The 22,841-nt window shown below is 35.5% G+C and overlaps 1 protein-coding gene across 3 annotated transcripts in view; it reads left to right on the forward strand.

Moving 5' to 3' along the window:
- Nucleotides 1–21,224, forward strand: part of Iqub (IQ motif and ubiquitin domain containing) — a 73,812-nt gene extending 52,588 nt beyond the window's left edge. For all 3 annotated transcript variants that reach the window (XM_023567333.2, XM_003475043.4, XM_063241402.1), the window contains 3 exons: nt 11,083–11,331; nt 16,961–17,146; nt 19,897–21,224. In XM_023567333.2, coding sequence (XP_023423101.2) covers nt 11,083–11,331; nt 16,961–17,146; nt 19,897–20,079 — 618 coding nt within the window. In that variant the 3' untranslated portion in view covers nt 20,080–21,224. The remainder of the gene's footprint in view (nt 1–11,082; nt 11,332–16,960; nt 17,147–19,896) is intronic.
- Nucleotides 21,225–22,841: the final 1,617 nt, after the last annotated feature.

Here is a 22,841-nt window from a genome sequence, read left to right on the forward strand (position 1 = left end):
ACAAATCCTTGGCATTTTGACAAAACAAAATCCACTTAAAAATAAAACCTGTTTAATTTTTATATTTCTTTTTTAATTGGTTTTAAAAAACTTAGAAAATTGTACATGACAAAAGCCCAAATGAAAAGTTGCCCATTGCATTTTATTTTAGCCAGTGATTCATTCGTCTAAGCTAACTTCTAGCCCTTCTTTTCAGATGTATTCAGTTTATTATATATTTGCAATATAATAGAGTGAATTTCATATGTCACACTTTTACTGAATATTACAGCATCCTAATCACTTTTTAAATTTACCCTAACTGAAACTCCCCCTCTTTGATGAGTTTTGACAAATGACAACAGCATAATCCAGGCCAAAACAGTCCAATGATCTCTCAGAACTCCTTTGTTTCCACTTTGTAGCCAGTGCTTTCCCTGAACCCTCTACTGTTTGCAAACACTGATTTGCATTTCATTTCTATAATTTTATCTATTCAAGAATATCTGTTGCGGTTTAAATCTAAAATGTCTTCCAAAGTCTTATGTGTTCAGAGCTGGGACTTTGGGTAGATAACAGGATAATAGGGGAGCTACATCCGTCAGTGGATTAATCTATTTGCTGAGTTCATGGCTGAATGTGCAAGGAGGGAGCAAAGGCCTGGCTGAAGACGCAGGGCCCGGGGTGTGTGGCTGGAAGGCTGTGCTCCTGCTCCTGGCTCCTCCTCTTCTCTCACTCGGCTTCCAGCTGTCTTAGGTGGAGCAGCTTTCCTTCACCATGCCTTTCTGTCATGCCACTTCTGCCTGAAACCAGCTATCGTGGATTCCGGAACCATTAGCCAAAATAAACTTCTTCTTTCAAGCTGAAGGTGCCAAGTATTTTGTCCTAGAGACCAGACAATTAGTAATATGATGCTATATAAATAGAATAATACATTTAGGCCTTGGGAATGACTTCTTTCACTCAGCAGGTTGCATTTAAGATTCGTCCTTGTTTTTTAGTGTGTCAGTAGTTTGCTATAGCTGAGCATACTTTTTATTATCTGGACTCTGCAAGAAGTTTATTTTTTTTCCTTTGATAGCTATAGGAAGTCTGAGTTGTTTACAGTTTGGGGCTTTTCTGAATAGAGTTATTGTATACATGCTTTGACTTTTGAGTTCATTGATTGGGATTAAATACCTAGCAAACTGTGTTGCTGACTCTATAATAAATGTATATTTACTTTTATAAGAGACAGCTAAACTGATTTTTCAGACTAACAGTACCAGATTTTACCCTCATCTGAAATATAAGAGAGTCCTCACTGCTTTCTATTCTTGTAAGTACTTGGTATTGTCAGGATTGAATCTTGGAAATTCTTTTGCACTGTGTAGTGGTGTCCTGTTTTATGTTGATTTGTATTTCTCTAATTAATAATACTGAGCATCTCTTTATGTGCTTTTTACCATATATATTTCACATGCATTTTTCTATTATCCAATTTGTTGGTTGGGTTATTTTCTCACTATAAAATTTTGAAAATCTTAAACTTTCTGCATGAAAGTTCTTTTAAAAAATTTATTGATTTTATTGGTATATTTTAGATATACATAATGATAACATTCATCTTATGAAATTTGTACCTGTACATGATGTATCTTGATTTTTTCTCCAACCCCATCTTGCATCTAAGTTCTTTATCAGAAATGTGATGTGAAAATATTTTTTCAGTTGGTCCCATGTCTTCATTCTTTTAATAGTATTTTTAACAGGGTAGAAGTTTTAGATTTTGAAGAAGCTCTATTTATTTTCTAAAAAGATCATAGTTTTAATTTTGTATTTAAGAAATCTGCCTAGTCTCAGACACAAGAAGTTTCTCCTATATTGCATACTAGAAATTTGTCATTTTATATCCTATATTTGTCATTTTATTTCATAACTAGGCCTACAATCCTTCTAAGTTATTTTTATAATTTACAGAAGATTAACAACAGATACTTCCTTTTGTGCTTCAACAGTTATTCCTGTATAATTTCATGCAAAGATAATTCTTCACTGGATTGTCTTGGTGCTTTTGTTAAATATAATTTATTACTTTCTTCCACTCTGACCAAGCATTCTTAACTTGGAGTTAGCCACCTATCTGAAGGGCAATGGTTTGAGAGATACTGGACATCTGACCACAGAAGGCAGTAGTCCTTGAAAGACAAGAAAAAAATGAAGTAAGCCTATGATTGTCCTCTCTCAATGCCTTGAAAAACTTTTCACACTATAGCACAAAGAAAGAGAACAGGCTAAGCTCAGGGAATTCTTACAGTTGAAGAGAAAAATCAAGCCTCTTGTTGCTCCTTGAGACTAACAAAACTAAAGTTTTCAGAACATAAGGGCAGAAATGAAAATTGCACGGGGAAAGAATCTTTTTTTTTTTTTTTTTTTAATTTAAGGAGAAAAAGAAAAAAACAGAAAAAGGGTACAAGTAATACAAAATTTAAAAAATAAACAGTAAGAAATCACTAGTTAATAGATTCCATATTCTCATCTTAGAAATAGTTGTTCAAGTTACAAAATTGAAGCATATAAAGTGGACTTTCAAACAGTGAGAGTGCAATCAGTTTTGTTCAGTGATCCAAAAAAACTCAGTAATATGGTTATCTATCTTATACACTTAAACATATATGCAGTTATAACCTTTAGAGCACTTTCTTTTATTTTCTTTTATACAATGACAATTACACATTTTGGGTTTTATTACTCCCACAGTTCTTATTACTTTTTTTGAAGAGAGTAAAACCAAATGTGACATATCAGAACAGAGTCAGTCAAATCAAAAGGATGGACATAGTACATAATGTAAAAACAAAATGCCAGGTGATCAACAATGGTTACCATACTGCCTCTTGCTATTTTAAGAATTGCCAGTTATAATAAAATTGAACAAAACAGTAAAGAATAAAACCAAAGCATTAGAGACATTACAGGACTTTAAAAGAAGATAACAGTCAACCGGAAATGGGCGTCATAATGAATCTTATTGTCTTCACAGTTTTGCCTATACTTTCGAACTTGGTACTATCAAGCAAAGCAGAATAGGGGAAAATCAGTCAAAACAAGATGGTGAGGGCAATACAGGGTTTCAAATCAAGTTAATAGGAAATCAATGTAGGTTACTATAATGTATCCTGCTATTTTTTATTTATTTTTCCCTTAATTAAAAAGATGAAAAGAAAAAAGTAAATAATTTTTAAAAACAAGGGGATTCAGATAAAAGAGGGCATAACAACAGAACAGCACAGGTCAAAACATAACCATTTAAGCAAGATATCCTGACATAAAAATAATTACCATAGTGTCTCTTTCCTTGAAATTTTTGAGTATAACTTCGGATGCTGTAGCACCAAACATATCAAACATATAAAACCATTCAAGAGAATGACATTACTACAGTGTATTTAGAACCAATTAACAGAAAATGAACCATGGTTTCTGTATAATCTCCTTGTCTATAAAAGTTTTTGCTTATATTATCATATATAATAAAATCCAATAAGATATAACCTTTTAAGACCGATGGAGACAGAAGAATACAAGTTTGATGGGACTTCAAAACAAGATGATAATAAATGAGCACTAGCTATTATGATGTCTTGTTTTCTCCAAAATAGCTGTTCCTAACATCCGATTTTCTCTGCCTCATTTCTGTTGAGCTCTTTTTCTGTCATTTGTTGTCAGTTTGTCTTCTTCATTTCGCTTTCTGCTCCATTCATCGTGGCCTCTCTGCCACTGTTTTTGGAATCTTGGTATTTTTCTTTTTTAGAATATCCTGCAGTATTCTCTGTAGAGTTGAATTGGTGGTTGCAAATTCCCCTAGTTCCTCTTTATCCTGGAAGCAACTTATTTTTCCATCAATTTCTAGGGACAGTTGTGCAGGATATATCAATCTTGGCTGGAGGTTATTATCTTTCAAAGCTTGAATTATTTGACCCCACGCTCTTTGTGATTTGATGGTTTGTGTCGAGAAGTCTGCTGTAATTCTGATGGGTGTTCCCTTGTAAAAGATCTGTTTCTTTTCTCTGATGGCTTTTAATACTCTGTTCTTATATTGGATTTCTGGAATTTTGATTATTATATGCCTGGGTGTAGCTCTGTTTGGGTTGTAGGTGGCTGGAGTCCTGTATGCCTCATACATCTGAGTATCTTTACCTTTTGCTAAATTAGGGAAATTCTCTTGGATTATTTCTGTGAATAGCTTTTGTAGTCCATTTGTTTGTATCCCTATTTCTTCTTTTATATTCTTAATTCTTAAGTTATAGATCCTCTTATCATCTTCTAGCCTTTGTATTATGCTGTTTGTTTTCTTGTTATTTTAAAGAAGTTTTTCATTTCATGCTCCCACATTACAAATCTGCCTTCCAGTTCAGATAATCTGTCCCTAGTTTCTTTCAAGCTGTTATGCCAGCTTTTGATAGAGTTTTTAGTTTCCTGGTAATGTCTTTGAACCTGCTTCATGTATTCTATGTTTTCTCTATTTTTTCCATCAAACAATTCTCCCCTTTTTTTCTGTTCTTGCATTCCACCATTTTTTTTTCTTGGGCAGTGTTTAGCATTTCCCTAACTATTCTACTTATGTCTTGCTTTAGGTCATTAATAACTTCATTTCTAAACTCATCTATGAGGCTCCGGAGATAACACTTTATGTCTATAGGTGCCATGTCTGCTATTGCATGTTTCTCAAGATTGGAGACCGAGGACCCTTTCTTGTTATTCCCTCTTTCCATATTTTTTGTTCCTTTTATACAAGCAAATATAGGAGGCCCAGTTTCTTTCTTTGTCAGTTATGGTTTGTTTGAATTGCGCCGGCTAGGTGTTCCACCCACTGCAGTGTACTAGTGAGACAGAGACCTGGGCAGCCTCTGCTGGGCCCGCCCCTCCAAGTCAACCTACCGAAGGCTTCACTGCTAAGGTGCACCTCCAGGCATTGGGATCTGGTTTGGCCTAGCCTACTGGGTCTTAGTCTATGGCATCACCCTGGCCAGGCACTCCCCTCTTGAGAGGGGAATATACACCTAAGGACACTGCAGCCTCCTGTTCCGGCCAGTCTACCTGGTCCCAGTATGTCCTTTGCTGAAGCCTCTTACTCTGTGGAAGGGTCTCTGATCCACTCACTCACCATAGGTTGATGCTGGACTCCTGGCCAGTACTGCTCTCAACTCCACTCACCACTTCCCACTCTCAGAGCTTTTGCGCCTCTCTCCTTGCCGTGCTAATTGGGACGCAGCGGCTGCAGGAAGTTCAAATTGCAGCTGCCTGTGGCGTGGGCTCCAGCTTCCATGCTGAGACCTTATCTGTTCCTGTTATATCATCAGGATTGTGTTTCCAGTTGGCTTCTCTTAGTTTAGTCTGCTCCTGGGTTGGCAGGGTGTATCTCCCCTTGCTTAGGACTTTTCTCCAGACAGCATTCCTGGATTTTAAGTGTGGTTTCTCAGAGAGCCTCCGAAGCTGCTGCTATCTATCTACCATGTTCTCCCAAAAGTCCCAGTGGGGTTTTTCCAGAGATGGGTGAATCTAGAGTACGTGATGCTGTAAATCCAAGTACTCGAGGAGGCTGAGACAGGAGAATTGTAAGTTCAAGTACAACCTTCTCAACTTAGCAAAACTTGTATAGGAATGCCACAGCCTTTTTGACAATTTTTCTATCTTCACCAAGTTATTAGAAATGTTCTGTGGTGCAGAAGGGCTCCCCAGCTCTTATTCCCTAAATCCTCCTCCTCTCCTCCTTTTTCTGTTTCCATCAGACTGCCAGGTGCTTGCGGAGCCGGCCGGGCTCATCCCGACCTGAAAGAAAACAGGGCAGAGGCAGATGGGAAAATATAAGATTTTCACAATCCAATACAACATCAGCTTTAGATTTTTGCAGATGTCTTTTTTCTGGGGAAAAGAAGTTATCTTCAATTTCTATTTTGTTTTGGTGGTTTTGTTTCTGTTTTTGATTTTTAACAATGGATGGATGTTGTGTTTGATACATTGTTAAAAATCAAATGCATTAATGATAAAGATCATAGTTTTCTTCAATATATTACATCATTTGGACACTATTTTCTTCATCATCTACTTTTTATTTTAATTTTGTCTGTGTGTCTTAAAATATTAATAACTTGTTCTTTTATTTTTCCTACTTTATACCTGTGTACACAGTAGTGGACACTGTTACTGATTTTAGTAGCCTAGAAACAAGCTAAATCATCTTTGAATGCCTGAATATCTTCTTAACTTTTGGATTGAATCCCATGTGTTTTATTATGACAGTAGTAATGCATTACTCTTAATTTATCTCATTCAAGTACTTTTTAACATTGTCTGTGTGCCTAGTAATAAATGAGGCACAAACAACACAGAAATGCTCCACAGGAATCTGAGAATATCATTCTTGTTTTGTTTTTCTTGTCTTTATTTGTTTTGTTTTGGGGGCTGGGAATCAAACTCAGGACCTCACACTTGCCAGGCATTTGCTGTGCCACTGAGCTGTATCCCTGGCCCTTGAGAATATTATCATTCTAGCGTGGCAGGCAAACTCATGCAACTAAATCTATAGAATAACAGAGAATGGTTTTTATGCCATGTTCTAAAGAATATGTCATGGGTAAAAATATAGAGTCTTCCATTTAGTAGGAAATTTTTTTTAAAAATTCTATTGCTTTAGAAAGGTCTAAGATGGAAATAGACTTGGTTTTAGTAAGACTTTTATGAAACAAAGCAAATTGTTTTTGCTTTGAGGTGTAATAAGTTTTAGTTGGAAATTGTCAAAAAGAAACTTATTTGTCAAATATAATTAGTTATATTATTATTAAATTAAAACAATTTTATAAAAATGATCAAATAGAATCTTATAAATAACTCTTTAATTCATCAAGTAAATTGGAATGATAGTCCATATTGTTTTCTATCAAATTAAAATCACTTTTCTGTTTACATAAAAACAAACTGCTCATGCAATTGTGAAATATCACTTAAAAGATTTAATTTTTTTCTAGCATCTAGAACAAATCTAGGGGTTATTCCTTGGTCCTTTTGTATTTTGAGAACATACTCTTTAGTATCTCATACTACATGCTTTAGTAAAAAACACTATGACTGACTTATAAAGGTTGTGGCTCATTTGCACATTTTGAGTTTACCTGGTAGAATTTAAAGAAGCACCCTTATCCTGCCACTACTTTCTGGAAGAGAGCCAGAGAAAGCACTCAGTGTTCACTAGAAAATTCTCATATAGTTAAATTGTACAGCTTAATCAGTGTCTGCGGCCATCATACTCATAGGAATAAATTATCTTCTTTCTTCTCACTTTTGCATAGGTAGAGCATATCTTTTCATGGTTTTATAAATAATTTATCCATGTAGTAAGGAGGTGTGTTAATTGGTCTTCATGAAGTTTATGATATATTTGTCTAGTTTAATTCCTGGAAGGTAGGAAGATGAAGCAATTGTTCAAGAGAAACTTAATAAGTGAAACTCAGAATCAGAACCAGAAACGTCTTCTAGTTCTTTGATTGCATGTCTAGATCGTTCTTTAACTGGGAGGAATTGATGGTTTTAAATGTACGTACTGGTTTTTTTCTTTTCTTTTCAGTTCTATTTTATTTTAAAGAGGGAAACCCCCCAAACTTTCAAAGTACAATAATTAGGGGGTAACATGGTATATACATTGCTTATTGTTATCTTCAAAGCAGTTAATCAAAGTATAAAACATCTGCATTTAATCGTCCTAACAGTACTGAGTTCATTGAAGAAAAGGGTTTGTACGTACTGTTTTACTATCAAAAATTATTTTTTTTTTTTTTTTTTTTTTTTTTTTAATTTTTATTTAAGGAGAAAAGAAAAGAAAAAAAAACAGTGAAGGGTACAAGTTATACAGATTTACAGAAGAAAAAAAATGCGCAGTAGGAAATCACTAGTTAATAGATTACATATTGCCATCTTAGAAATAATTGTTCAAGTCACAGAATTAAAGTTTGTAGAGTGGACATTCCAGCAATGATACTGCAAACAGTTCTGTTCAATGATCCATTAGAACTCTGTGATATCATTTTCTGTCTTATACATTTAAATATACATGCAGTTATATAGTTTAGAGCATTTTCTTTTCCTCTCTTTTGTACAGTGACTATTACACATTTTGGGTTTCATTGCTCCCACTGTTCTTATTGCTTTTTTGGAAGAGAGTAAAACCAAATGTGACATGACAGAACAGAATCGGTCAAGTCAAAAGGGTGGATATAATAGATAATATAAAAACATAATACAAGGTGATCAACAATGGTTACCCTAATGCCTCCCGCTATTTCTAATAGAATTGCCTATATCGTTAGTTGTAATACTATTGAACAAAACCGTAAAGGATAAAACCGACAAAACCAAAACATTGGAGATATTGTAGGTCTTCAAAAGTAGATAGAAGTCAACGAGAATGGGCGTTATAATGAATCTCATTATCTTCTCAGCTGATGCCTAAACTTTCGAACCTGATACTATTCAGCAAAACAGAATAGAGGAACCTCAGTCAAAAACAAGATGGTGAGAGTAATACAGGGCTTCAAATCGAGAAAATAGAAAGTCAAAGTGGGTTACTATATTATATCCTGCTATATTTTTCCCTTTAATTAAATGGATAACAATAAAAAAGTATATAATGGAGTGGAGATTGAGAAAAAGAAAAAGAGGGCATAACAGCGAAACAGGGCAGATCAAAACATAACCTTTTAAGCAGAATAGTGTTTCACCACCAGATATTTCCGACTTAAAAATAATTACCATATTGACTCCCTCCCTGAAGTCCTTGAGTACAACTTCATATACTGTAGCATTAAGTATATCAAAACAATGTAAAACCATTTAAGAGAATGACAGCATTATAGAGTATTTGGAATTGACTAACAGAAAATGAACAATGGTCTCTGTATAATCTCCTTGTCTTTAAAAGGTTTTTGCTTATACTAACGTACATAACAAAATCCAATAAGATACAACCTGGTTAGACCATTGGAGACAGAAGAACAAAAGCTAGATGAGACTTCAAAACAAGATGGTACTGAATCAGCATTACCTATTAAGATGTCATTTTCTCAAAAATAGCTGTTCCTATCATCCAATCTTCTCTGTCTCATTTCTGTTGAGCTCTTTTTCTGTCAGTAGCTGTCAGTTTGTCTTCTTCATTTTGTTCTCTGCTCCATTCGTTGTGGCCTCCCTGCCACTATTTCTGGGTTCTTTGTATTTTTCTTTTTTTAGGATATCCTGCAATACTTTCTGTAGAGTTGAATTGGTGGTTGCAAATTCCCCCAGTTCCTCTTTATCCTGGAAGCACCTCGTTTTTCCATCAATTTCCAGGGACAGTTGTGCAGGATATCTCAATCTTGGCTGGAGATTATTATCTTTCAAAGCTTGAATTATTTCCCCCCACGCTCTTCGTGATTTGATGGTTTGTGAAGAGAAATCTGCTGTAATTCTTATGGGTGTTCCTTTGTAAGTGATCTGTTTCTTGTCTCTTACAGCTTTTAATATTCTGTTCTTGTATTGAATTTCTGGGATTTTTATTATTATATGCCTGGGTGTTTCTCTGTTAGGGTTGTAGGTAGCTGGGGTCCTGTATGCCTCATACAGCTGAGTATCTTTACCTTTTGCTAAATTAGGAAAATTCTCCTGGATTATTTCTGTGAGTAGCTTTTGTAATTCATTTGTTTGTGTCCCTACTTCTTCTTCTATGTTCTTAATCCTTAAGTGGTGGCTCCTCTTATCATCTTCTTGTCTTTGTATTATTGCTGTTTGTTTCTTTGTTATTTTTAAGAAGTTTTTCATTTCATTCTCCCATATTTCAAGTCTGCCCTCCAGTTCAGATAGTCTGTCCTTAGTTTCTTTCAAGCTGTTATGCCAGTCTTGTATAGACTTATTAATTTCTTGATAGTCCCTTTGAACCTGCTTCACATACTCAATGCTTTCTCTGTTTTCTCCAACAAGCAATTCTCCCCTCTTTTTCTGTTCTTCCATTCCACCATCTGTTTTTTCCTGGGTGGTGTTTAGCATTTCTCTAACTATTCTGCATACTTCTAGCTTCAGATCATTGATAACTTCATTCCTGAATTGGTCTATGAGGCTCTCAATATGGTGCTTAATGTATACTGGTGCGGCGTCCATTATTGCCTGTTTCTCAGGATTGGGGGCCGAGGAGCTTTTTTTGTTGCTTCCCTTCCCCATATTTTTTGTTCCTTATAAAATGCAATCTTACAAAGGAGGCCCGGCTTCCCTGCCTGTCAGCCACAGCCTGATCAAATTGCGCTGGCTAGTTGTTCCCGCCCACCGCTGCGCACCAGGGAGTCGGAGGAGGCAGCCTACGCGGAAGTCAGTCGCTCCTCCGGGCCATCGTCCGGCTCTGGGATCTGGGTTAGGCTAGTCTAGCCTAGAGAGTCCGCCAGCAGCGTCACTCAGGCCAGGCACTTTTCTCCAATCCCGTCCGAGAGGGGAATGGCGCCCAGAGAGATCTCCGCTAGAGTCAAACTGTGGTGGGGGGTCAGATTCTCACTCACCTCGCCACCAGTCAGTTTTCGTGTACACCTCTGTCCGTCCTTTTTTTTTTTTCGACTCCGTTCTCCCGTTCCCAGAGCTCGGCGCTCCCAGAGCTCGGCGCGTCTCTCCTTGCTGAGCCGCTGTGGAGATAGCCGGCCGCCGCACGGCGGGAAATCCAAACCGGTTTCCGATGGCGCGGAGTCGAGCCTCCGCACCGAGATTTTTCTGTTCCTATTTTAGCGCCAGGACTGTATTCCAAGTTGGATTCTCTCAGCCCAGTTCGTTCCTGAGTCAGCAGAGCATATCTCTACTGATTCGTGTCTCCCTAGTCCGCATTATTTCTGGCCTCTGAGCCGAACCTTTCAGAGAGCCTCTGGTAGTTGCTGTTGTCTGTCCGCCATGTTCTCTGGTCTCTACTATCAAAAATTATAAGGCACAGGACAATAAAAATTTTAGTCATTAGTACTTCTGTGTATTTAGTATTCGGCCTGACCTTTTCTCCCCTTCCTCTTCTCTACTCCGAGCCTGCCTTCCCTTCCTTCTTTTGTTCTTTCGCTTTTTTCTGTTATTTAGATCCCTCAAGACCCACTGAAGTTTTATAAGAAGATTTACTTTTGCCGCAGTTGCCAGCTGTACCTGCCTTCTACAGAATTTGCTGTGTCCGCGACCTCACGCCACGTGTACAAGTGTCGTAGCTGCGTTAACCTTGAGAATGAGGCAAGACGACGAGAGTCATTTTTGAAATATAAATGCTTACTTCGGCGGCTCTACTCTTCAGAAGCCAATTACGACGACGATGCTCAAATCGCGTTCTTGATGCAGGTATGATCAGTAAGGGGTGCCAGTGCCTAAAATTTGTCTTCGAAGGATTGTCCTCTAAGGAGCTGTAGTGACATAAAGTGTAGTGTGTGGTTGAACACATTCTTCTTGCGTTTCCTGATGTAGACAATGATTGTATTCCTGATTTTTACATGCAGACACTTTTTTGGTAATTAAATGCTATTCTACATTCTAAGTATGCACTTGTGAATCAGACCTTACAGTTTAGTAGGCAGACATTAAAATTATTATAAAATTCTGTAGCAACAATTACTAGTACTACAGGAGGACAGACCAAGTACTGTAAGGTATTAAAATGATGCTACATTATTTGTGGGTCAGCAGAGGCTCCTTTGAGGATATGACCTAAAGATGAGACAGAAGAGTGAACAGGAGTTAACCTGGTGACTTTGATAAAGCATCAAGGGCCAGGGAATAGCGTGCGTGAAGACTTAGAGGCAGAAGTGACACTGTTGTGTTGCAGCAGAGGTGATATACAGTGTGGGAATCTAATTTTTAGACTGGAAAAATGGGATACATTTAACACTGTTAAAAACAACAACAACAACAAACAATCCAGTCAGGGGAAGAGACTGAAGCACAGGAGCAGAACGTTGGAGCCAACATTACATATGACAGCTCTGTCTGTGAACATGTGACATGCCAAAGTTGTATGTACTTCAATCTACCTGTCTCTGAAATGGGAATATCTACAGTATCTACTCACAGAGAAATGATATGAACATTAAATTAATTATTGATTTTAGAGAAGGATATGTCTTTACACAATTATTTAAATGGCACGAACAAAGGGATACTAGAGGATATGATCTGAAGCATGATGTGTGAATTGCCCTTGGTTAAGAGGAGGATTACCTCTTTATTGAAATTAAAGTGGAAATAATCATTTCACATCCTATGGGTTGCCTTCTGATGCTATTTCCATTTGTTGAGAGATACTATAAAGGAGAGAATTATGAAATGCGTAGAATATTTGATAGTGAAATTTCAGTCATTGCAGCCAGAGGGGAAAAGAACTGTGAAAAACAAAACCTAAATTGAATTAAGATGCATGTCAAGAACTTTTGATGACTTCCCTGTTACTCAGACAAAATGCCCAATACTTACAGTTTAAAGGATGAAAAATTTATTTTGGCTCAGGGCTTTAGTGAATAGTTTTGTGGATCCAAGGCAGAAACAGCATGGCAGAACAGCATGGTTAGAGAGAAGTTGTTCATGGGATGGTGGTCAGGAAGAGAGAGAAGAGAGGAGTGAAAGATAAGAATGAACCCTTTAAAGTCACACTTCCTGCGACCTGCCCTTTCTGACCCTCTAAATGCAAAGTTTTGGGGGGACATTTTATACCTAAACCATAACAATGAGAAGTTAAGGTGAGTGACCATGACTTTATGTGGTACCAGAATGGGAAGTGTAAGATTTTCTTTAGCAAGGTGAGCACAGGAAGAATGTGGAGCATAGACATCATGAGTTACTTGTTTTACAAGAAAAAGACAAGAAACAAAGGAATGTTAGGCTATTAGTAAGATTATAATTGAAAGGATAGAATGTATAATATAGGTTGTGACAAGGAAGATAAAATAGGAAAAATAGTAATTAATGCAAAACATAAAAATTAACACTAAAGCTGATAATTCCAATGAAGCGAGGGAATTACCGCCTCATGGTTTATCACCATACAAGTTGGAGGAGATTGTTACAGTCAGACTGAAATGTCTGAATGGTAGATTGCAGATGGGAGGAGGCTGAATGGTGAGAAATGTGAGCTCTGATTTTGAAAAAGGGCAGCTGAAGGAGGGAAGCAAAGGCTGTTCATAGTGGAGTGGGAAAGGCTGGTTAATGACAGTAGTTGTAGAGGACACAGCGAAAGCCACAGAGAGGGAAGTAGAGGTAGGAATATAATTAGGTGAGTGGGAAGCAGGGGCTACAAAGATGACTGGCGAAGTAATGAATGACCTCTCTGGCTCATGCAGAGGTCCTCAGAAACAGAGGTAGAGTGAATACAGGTAGTTTATGGTGTCAAGGTGAATCCTGAGAGTGATCTGCTGTTGTGTGGGAATTTAAATTCTATTCCTATTGATGTTCAGAGAGTCTGAGGAATAGATTAAGAAATCTCATTTTAGAAAGTAAAGCTGATATCATGGTGTCACTGAGATCAAAGGGGCTGCCCCACACCTTCTGCTAGCCTTTCTTGGCTCTTAAAGACAGATAAGGACTAGACATTTACACTTTGACACGTCTATCAAGACTCCTTGCAATTCTTTTTGAAGTATATTCTAGATGATACTAAATAATAATAGAATATTATTTCGACTGATTTTTTTTCTGCCTCCAACTTGACAAGACTTCTGTTCAATTTTAAAATATGAAAATGGTTTGAAATTTTCCAAGATGGAGGAAGGAACAATGAGAAATTGTCCGATAACCAACTGCCTTAAAGAGGGGCAGAGGAGATGTAAGAGGAGGCCCATTTTATCTTTTTTCTTAACTTTCCCTGAGCTAAAACTGTGGGTGCTAATAGTATCCAGTCACAAATTTTGCTTCTTTCAGAAAAAGATAGGAGTAAGATTTTAAAAATATTCTTTAGCGGAATATTATTCAACTCAATTAATATTTCTTAGTAGAAACATTAACATGGCAAAAAAGCACATATATGTTCCTTATAAAAAAGGGTAGTCTTTTCTCATCCCACTTGTATATTATCATTTGAGGCTGGTGTTCAGTTTCCGGTATTATTTATTCTGTGTTCCTCCAAAGAGAAAGAAAATTGAGCGTACATGCAATGTGCTTAAATCTCCCCACACCAGTATGATTACCAGAACCTATTTTGTGAAAGTGGGCAAGCTCCGAACATCAACAACTTACTAATAAAAACAACCCATAAAGAACTTTTGATCTCAATAATGATACTGGCATTCACACACTATTAAATAGGTCAGGTTTTTTGTAATTAAAGTTATTAATTAAAATAAACAAAATTGAATGTAATAATAAATGCAAAATACTGTGAATAAAAAAAAAACTTGAGGTGTTTAAAAAGTTTCCAAATGTAATGCATTGTGTTAAACAAAGTCTCTAAATATTTTAATCATGATCTATATAATAATATGTGCTTTTATCAAAAGTTAGCATAGGTATGCATGACACTATTAATAATAATAGCCAACATTCAGATAGTGCTTACATGGCTTTGTGCACTCCATGTGTTAATTCATCCAACATTGTAATCCTATGAAAATAAGAATTATTTTCATTCTACAGATGAAGAAATTTAAGCTTTGAAAAGTTAACTAACTTTCCAAAATTTATACTAGTTAACATCACCACTGGAATTCAAAACTAGATAGTCTAGTATTGGCCCAAAGACAAAATTTTCCCAAAGTTACGTTTACTTTTACTAATATAAATGCCCTTAAATATTTTCTGTTCTGTCTGAATCTCCTCATTCTAATCTTTCTTTGAAGAATTTGGCATCACCCAGGAGGTAACAACCCACAGTTTGAAAACTACAGATCAAAAGTGATTAAATATCTTTCACTGGAATGAGCACTTTATTAATAAAGATGATGTTTATGTTAGAGTTGAAATTTTTAAGTGCTTTTCTTCAAGAATTGTTAATATGACAGATGAATATGTCCTTTGTGAGAATTATAGAGACCTTAAATTAACTCATCACTTGAATATTCAATATTGTATTAGGGTTAATTATTGAGAATTCATGTCTGTGATGAATGGATATATTATGAAGAACAGGCTTGCATGACTTTGGAGCTTGGCAACTCCTAGTTCTGCAAAGCCAGTGCCCGGTTCTGACCTGGAGACCAGCAGGCTGTGTTGAGTGAGGAAAGATAGATGTCTTAATTCACAGGTCATTAGGCAGCAGAGTTCATCTTTCCTTGAAGGGAGACTCAAGCTTTTATTCTATCCCACACTTTTACAATTGGATGAAGCCCACCCATGTGTGGAGGGTAATCTGCTGTACCCACTCTGTCCACCAGTTTAAATGTTATTTTAATCCAAGGATACTTCTACAAAAACACTCAGGATATCATTTGGTTGAATATCTGGAAATCCTTAGGCTAGTCAAGTTAACAAGAAACTAGTCACCACATATACTGAATGAAAACATACCAGGACAGTGTTTTTACCTGTCCGATAAGATTAGTATCTGATACTGTGCCTGTGTTGGATTTTGGCCCTCTTATCTTGCTTCTCTAGTGTCTTGGATAAGTAGGCACATAAGTGCCCAATAGCTTTCCTTCCTGTAATTAATATAATTTTGATTAATATATATTTTAGTAATATCATCAGGCATAATTTAAGTATTTGAACTTTCTCATGAAATAGGAAAACTTACTGGGAATGGTTAAAAACTTAATAGTGTTTGAACATGATGAAGAGATTTTGAATAGTCATCTGGTTTACCTGAAATCCATTCAGATACTACAGAATGAGCATCTATTTCTCATTATTGAGCAATTTCAAATATAATGCTTACTGCACATCAGAGCATGTTTGTTACCAACCATGCTTGTCATGTGCACATTTGACATATACATGCAAATATCTCATTCTATTTTTAACATTCTTAAAATTATTATTACAATTGATGCAATTTACAATAAAGAGTGTGAATGAGATTCACATTTTGAATATAAGTAAAAATAAATGAAACATTACATTTTAATATCCTATGAATTATTTTGCATAGCAGCTGTTATGGTATTTTTTCTTGCATTAAATGAAAGCTAGGCTTCATTAACTGAACTTAACATGTTGAATTATCCATTTATGAAACACCATAGTAGATTATGGTGACAAGCTTTTTGTCTTTTAAAGTTTGGAAAACTTAGGTTTATCTGCTGATTTTATAGAAAACGTTCTATTTTCTTACACAGCGTTTTAAAAGTAATAATTCTGTTACAATCTGTATACTTTGTCAAATGTGCTCCTTTCTTACAGTTCTAAATTTACATATAAAGAACTCATGATATAAAGTGATGCTGAGAGGGCTTGGAATGCAGTGCAGTGATAAAGCGTTTGCATTAGTCTGCTTGAGGTCTTGGGTTTGATCTGTTTTCATGAATGCAATTTTTAAGTTTTTTGAAGTTGAAATGCTTATTTTGTTTCCATGCCTTCCCTTGCTTTCATTAGGACAAGAAAATCTTATACTTAACATTAAATGAATTTTTTAATCTTTATTAAATGTCAGATTCCTCACTGGTAAAATAGCAGTCAATAGCTGGAAAAAAACTTTTATCATGGTCCTCAGAATAGTTACTAATGAATTTTTAAAAAGTATTTAGTGTCATATATTTATTAAAGTATTAATAAGTTATTACTAAGGTATAAGTAGTTAGCACACTGGAAGAAATATATCCAGCTTACTGCAGGTTAAAGATGTAGTTGTGACGTGAGATTAATAATGCAGTGAGGACACAATGGACAGAAGTTTGGTAAAATGTAAGGGTCTACTATATGCCACTGAAATCTTATGAATGTTGTTCATTAATGTAGTCAATATAATTTAATTATTTTCTCAAGTGATTTAATAATTGTAAAATATTTTAATTTAGATAAAATAAAATTATTGTCATACTTTTTTTGATTGCAGCTCCAAGATATTCAATACTTGATAGAGAACATCTGGGCATCCCAGTCTGTGCTCAGTGCCTGGGACGATCTCAATGACCTGGTCATGGTTAGATGGGATAAGTCCTTGGAGTGGTCCCCTTGGAATTGCATTCTTCTCACCAAAGATGAAGCAGCTGCTCATCTCAAGCTAGAGAGTATTGAAAAGGTAAGAAGTTAGACTTTATTTGGGAAGTTAACTTAGTCATTGGAATTATATGTAACTTGGTTAGTTTTGTAAAGGCATTCCATGGGTGATCTAAGTGCGTCCACTGGATTAAGAGATAGAGTTTATGGGTTAACAGTAACAAAATATGTGGATGGTATGTATCACAGAGATTAAAATGAAAAGGGAGAGATGACACATAACAGGTAAAGAGATATGAGTGTCTTAAGTATCTAAGTGACACCACAGTCTTCTACTAACAGCAAGTTTAAGCACGTAAATTGCACAGTGAGTTCCATCAAGGCAAGGACGGGTTTCACTTATTTGCATTTATAGGTCTAATACATACATTAGTGGCCGTCATAAAATAGAAGTTCAGTGCATATTTTTGAACAATTAATGAGTATTACCACCACATAGGTATTTGGAATCCAGAATCTGTCCTTCTTTGATTAATCCTCATGAGTCTACCTAAAATCGCTCCATTGTCAATTGACTGTCTTTCATAACTTTGTGTGCCACATGACAATCATACTGATGAAGCATCGTTTTTAATTTAATTCCATCTAAGTAGGAGTGGAAGAAGTACTGCAAAAATTAAATGCTATTTAATTTTAGTAATTTACAAGATATGATCTGTAAAACATTTTGATGAACAAAATTGAAAAGTCTCTGAAGAATCTGTAGAGAGCTCCATTTACTCAAAGCACGCTTAGGATCCCAAGGACTGATATTAGTTCTCTGCCTTCAGTGGATAAAACTGCTGCATCTTCAATTCCATGCAAGATGCCAAAAAATAAAGAAATAAAATCATGTAGTGGCAATTTTGAATACTAGTATTCCCTGCCTAGTGTTATTTATTTTATTTATTATTTGGAGAGGGGATGTATAAAGAGAAGGCATTAGTTAAATTTTATTCTTATTTTAAATAATTTTTTAGAGTTTTAAGAGGCCAGCCAAAAAAGTTTCACTCTAGGGATTGAAAAAGGACAGCAAAAAAATTGAAGCTGTGTTAAATGTTATACTTAGTAAACTAAGCTGCCTCATAAATATTTTATCACTAGAAGCCAAGCCAATTCTAGCAATATCATTTCATCTAGGATTCACAATGAGATTGAAGTTCATTCCCAAAGCTGATATTCCAGTGCTTCTTCAATCAATCCAGACAACTCCCTCTGTGCATTTAATCAAATTACTGCTATATCAAATTAAATGTTCTATTCACATGCATTTGTAGCTTCCAAGATGCCAATCTCTCTGAATTTCTGTAAATAAAGCAAAAAGAAACAACCAAACGCCTAAAAAATTCTGCACTTTGTATAGTTTTGGCCTGATATACTCTTTTAAGTATCAATATTCAGTCCAGTTAAACAATAGCTTATGTTTTACAGTGAGTATTCTGGAATTTCCTCACTACACAAAGATATTTGCTTTCCCATCAAGTAAAATATACATGAAATTTAAAATAATCTTGATTCCTTGCAATCTCACAAGTTACAAAAAAAGGCATGGAGAAAGATATCTGTCCTGTGAGCTCACTAAGTGATGCAGATCAGTCTCTCACAGTGAACACACTGAGCAAGGTAGGAGCAACCATAGACCAAAAGTCAGCAGTTCCCACCCAATTCTAACAAGCTGCAGGACATTGCAACCTCCCCTGTTTGCTTCCTCAACTGTTTTTTTTAGAAGATTAGTTAAAAATGTGGAATCAGTAATTCATTTCTTACATTATATCAAACTCTCCTATGGAAAAAAAATTAAAGATGATTGATAAGTAAATCTTTCTAATATTAAAAACCTCAATCTTTAAAAAGCTTTCCTGTAAACTTTAGCTAAATGTATATATTATATATATATGTTACATTAAGAAAAATCATTATAGTACAAAACACATTGCCATTAATCCCCCTCAAACTACTTCCCTCTCTCTTAGAGTTCACACTTACCCATCTCATTGTTCTGGTTACTTTCTGCAGTAGTTCTCTGCAGAAATCCTCTTTCATGAATGTCTTTACTAAGTGTGATAAAGAAATATGTAAATGCTGCTGCCAATAGCCATCCAACAAAATGGCAAGCTTATAAAAACAGTAGAGTGTGTCTTCTTCTCCTTTAGTTTGTAGATCTTGTGCTGTGCAACTTCTGACTCTTCCCAGATCAAAATGACTTGAAAGGTAAACACTTTCAATTGATTCAGGATATTAAAGTAACAACAGTACCATCAGACAACAAAGAGGTCCTTGAGAATACCTTCAGAAAGTAGCAAACATGATGCAAGAAGGGTATTTAAAGGAGTGGAAGTACTTTGAGGGGGATAAACGGCAATGTGGCTTTTAATGTAATAAAATTTTCAAGGTTTTTAATGCATAAAATGTTTTCTGATCACCTCTCACACATACACATACATATATTTATGAAAACTTGTAATCAGTTACATGATCACTCTTAGTTCAAATACAGCTAAAAAGGTGTGCACATCCTACTCTGTACAAATGAAATTAACTATGAATACAAATGAAGTTAAGAATGAATATGTATTGGATGAATACTTCCAGTGGTTTTGATTTAGAGAGTTTGAGAGAAGCCTTCCAAGTGGAAACATAGGAATTTAGTCTTAAAAGACAATATGCAAAGTAAGAAAAACAATGAATTTTGGGCTGAATGAACTGATAAGCAAAAACACTGAGATGAGACAGTTTTGCTCAGCATATGTATCTGTGACTTTTAATTAGGATTTGTTTTTCTTTCCTTTGCAGGGATATAAACCTCTGTTTGTTCACAAAGTCAAACACAAACATATTCTGGCTAAGAACTACTTCTGTCAGATCCCAGTGCTGGCATCATTTATAGTTGATGATGGCGAAATAGAAGAGATCAGAAGTAAATATCATGTGGATACAGCACCAAAAATTATACAGATCCAGAAGTCCTGTCCTTAGAGGATCCAGAAATATTTGTTTGATGATACGAAATTTTGTTCACTGCTGATAGAGTAATACAGAGTTCACATGATATGGAAATTTTTTCTGGTTTTTTGTAGTATTATAAATTATATGAAGAGAAAACAACCCTATATGGATAGTTGATTGTTAGGCAGTTAAGTGTTAAGTTGAACTGCAGTATCATTACTGAAATTAACAGGTAAAAGAAGACATTTTATTTTTACATATTTCCCACACTTAAATTTTTTAAACATTTAAATCTTTATACTTAAAATAGAAACATAAAGCAATCCTACTCCCAACTTTCAATATAATTAATCTCTTTAAAATAAAATATAATTGCAGGAGAGTAGTTAGTATAAGAATGAGAAGAAATGTAGAGTTCTCTCTTGAAAACCTGTACATGTAGGTTAAAAGACTATATTTTAGTGCATGGATTTGAATATTTGCCTTTTATTCTCTGCATTAGCCTTGTACCCTTCTCATATTTCAATAAAACAACAAAAACTATTTTAAAAAAACACCAAAATCTTCCTTCTATGCTAGGAGGCAGGATAAACTGTGGAACTCTTGTCCTGTGAGGAGAGGAAGCTCTCTGGGGCAACACTGAAACTATGCCAAAAGAATAAACTTGATCAAGTCAACTATAATAACATCCTTCTCAATAAACCAAGGAATAACCTTGACTATGAATCTGCCAGGCACCTGTGATGGTGAATAATGGTGACCAATTGGTCTTAACAGGAAAGAGATGGCACACTCAAACAGCGTAAATCAAGAGTGCTTTATTTACAAAAGGGCTTATCTTAAATTGTGTGCAGTATGTAAACTAAAGGAATAGCATAGGCATTCATAGCTGATATCTTATTTGCCATAACTGCCTCTGGTTTTAAATAAACTTGGGGAGAGAGAAGTCTGAGAACCCAGAAATATAGGATAAAGTAGATAATTATGATCAGTGATGAGTTGTCAAGGGAACAGCCAATCTTGGGGAAACAGAAAAAAAAAATACCCAATTTCATCCATCTTCCTGCTTCTACTCTCCTGCTTGGGTTTCCCATTGGCAGAACCCAAAAGGAAAGCAGAAATCATAATTCGTATGGCTTCCAGAAAAAGAGCAAAGTAGAAAAAAGGTGTAGTAGATTTGGAGGGCTAGAGAGTAGCTAGCCAAGGAAAGAATGCAAAATGCAAATCTACCAATAGAAAACAGACTGAAAAATTCTTTGGTTTTGATCAGTTTTGTACTATTTTGTTTTTTTTTTTTAATTCATTGTGTGTGAAGATATGGACAACTATTTAGAAGAAAACAAGAGACATTATGGTAAAAATATGCAAATCTATCGTTGAAATAATGGCATATCACTCACAACGTAATTATAGAAAGACATATAATAATCCTTCTTTTAATTCTAATCAGTAAAGAATGAGGATGGTGACTAAAAAATTCAAACTAAATATTCATATAAATATTTCACAACATTTTAGCAACTCATTTTTTAGGATGTCTACATTTTTTTCTTTATGTAACAAAAGTATATCCCTGGCAATTGTTCAAGACGTAAACATCCAGGACAAAAGTGTTATGATGCTGTTATTTTTGTAGACAATCCAGACATTATGGAAACTTTCCAAACAACAGATTATGTATGGAGCCAGAATAGGAACTGTTTTCCCCACTGGTCAATGAACAATAATTTGAAACAGATACATACAGATTTACACTACATGTAAAATAATGGATTTTCACAGTAAAGTTCAGGAGAATTTGATAGCCCTGAGAAAGAAGGGCTGGAGAGATTGTGTGTGTGTGTGTGTGTGTGTGTGTGAGAGAGAGAGAGAGAGAGAGAGAGAGAGAGAGAGAGAGAGAGAGAGAGATAAGGTGCATGCACAGAGTAGCCAGACATGGACAAATAAAGGATTTTAAGAAATACCTTCTTAACCCACAGATAAGCAGCTAACTAGACAATTTACTCATAAAAATAAAAGATTTGTGGAATAAAACTAAGAAGAATGAATAGAAACTTTAAGGCTTGAAGCAAAGATAAGACTTGTAATATTTATTGCTTCTTTATGTTTCTTGATTTGCTTTTAGTGGCAGTGTTTCTCAGCCTAAAACCACAGATTCAGTTGTGTAGTCATCTCCGATAATAAAACTCTAAATTCTGGAAATCATACTTTTCCTCCTTAAGCTTACAAGTTAGTAGCATCTTCATGTAGCTAGCGTTGCTTTTTCTTGTTGATTTTCTTAGGTCATATTCTCTTTTTTATGAACAGTCTTTTTATTAAATGCTTCTCAAAATAAGCAGCTTGTGTATACTAAGGAGTTCCTGCTGGACCCAAGTAGAAACAATAATTGGCCCCAGGAACTGTCTTAGGAAACTGGCCTGAAAATGAACTCCTATGCATAGATTGCTTACGTATTTGAATAGCATATGGATAACATCCTTATCTGGGGGTGGGAGGAGGGAACAGGACAATGGCACCATGTTGCATTTGGTAGCATCATACTCAAATTATCACCAACAGTGGCACAGTATGGAGTGCAGATGGAGAATAAAAAGCCAGGATATCCGATGGTTGAAACAATTAGTCACTTTCATGACGTGGATTGTGGTATGGGATAAGTATTTCTTATTTTAGAGAGAATTCATTTTTAAAAAGATTAAATTGAAAGCCTTGAATAGTAATGTAAGACTCTAATAATAACTCAGCCTTTATGATAGCTGTAAGAAATTCCTTATCTCATGTATATGCAGGGA

The sequence above is a fragment of the Cavia porcellus genome, unplaced genomic scaffold (genome assembly GCF_034190915.1).
Source record: "Cavia porcellus strain 051 isolate PalLab524CR breed Dunkin Hartley unplaced genomic scaffold, mCavPor4.1 scaffold_2, whole genome shotgun sequence".
Taxonomy (NCBI): Eukaryota; Metazoa; Chordata; class Mammalia; order Rodentia; family Caviidae; genus Cavia; species Cavia porcellus.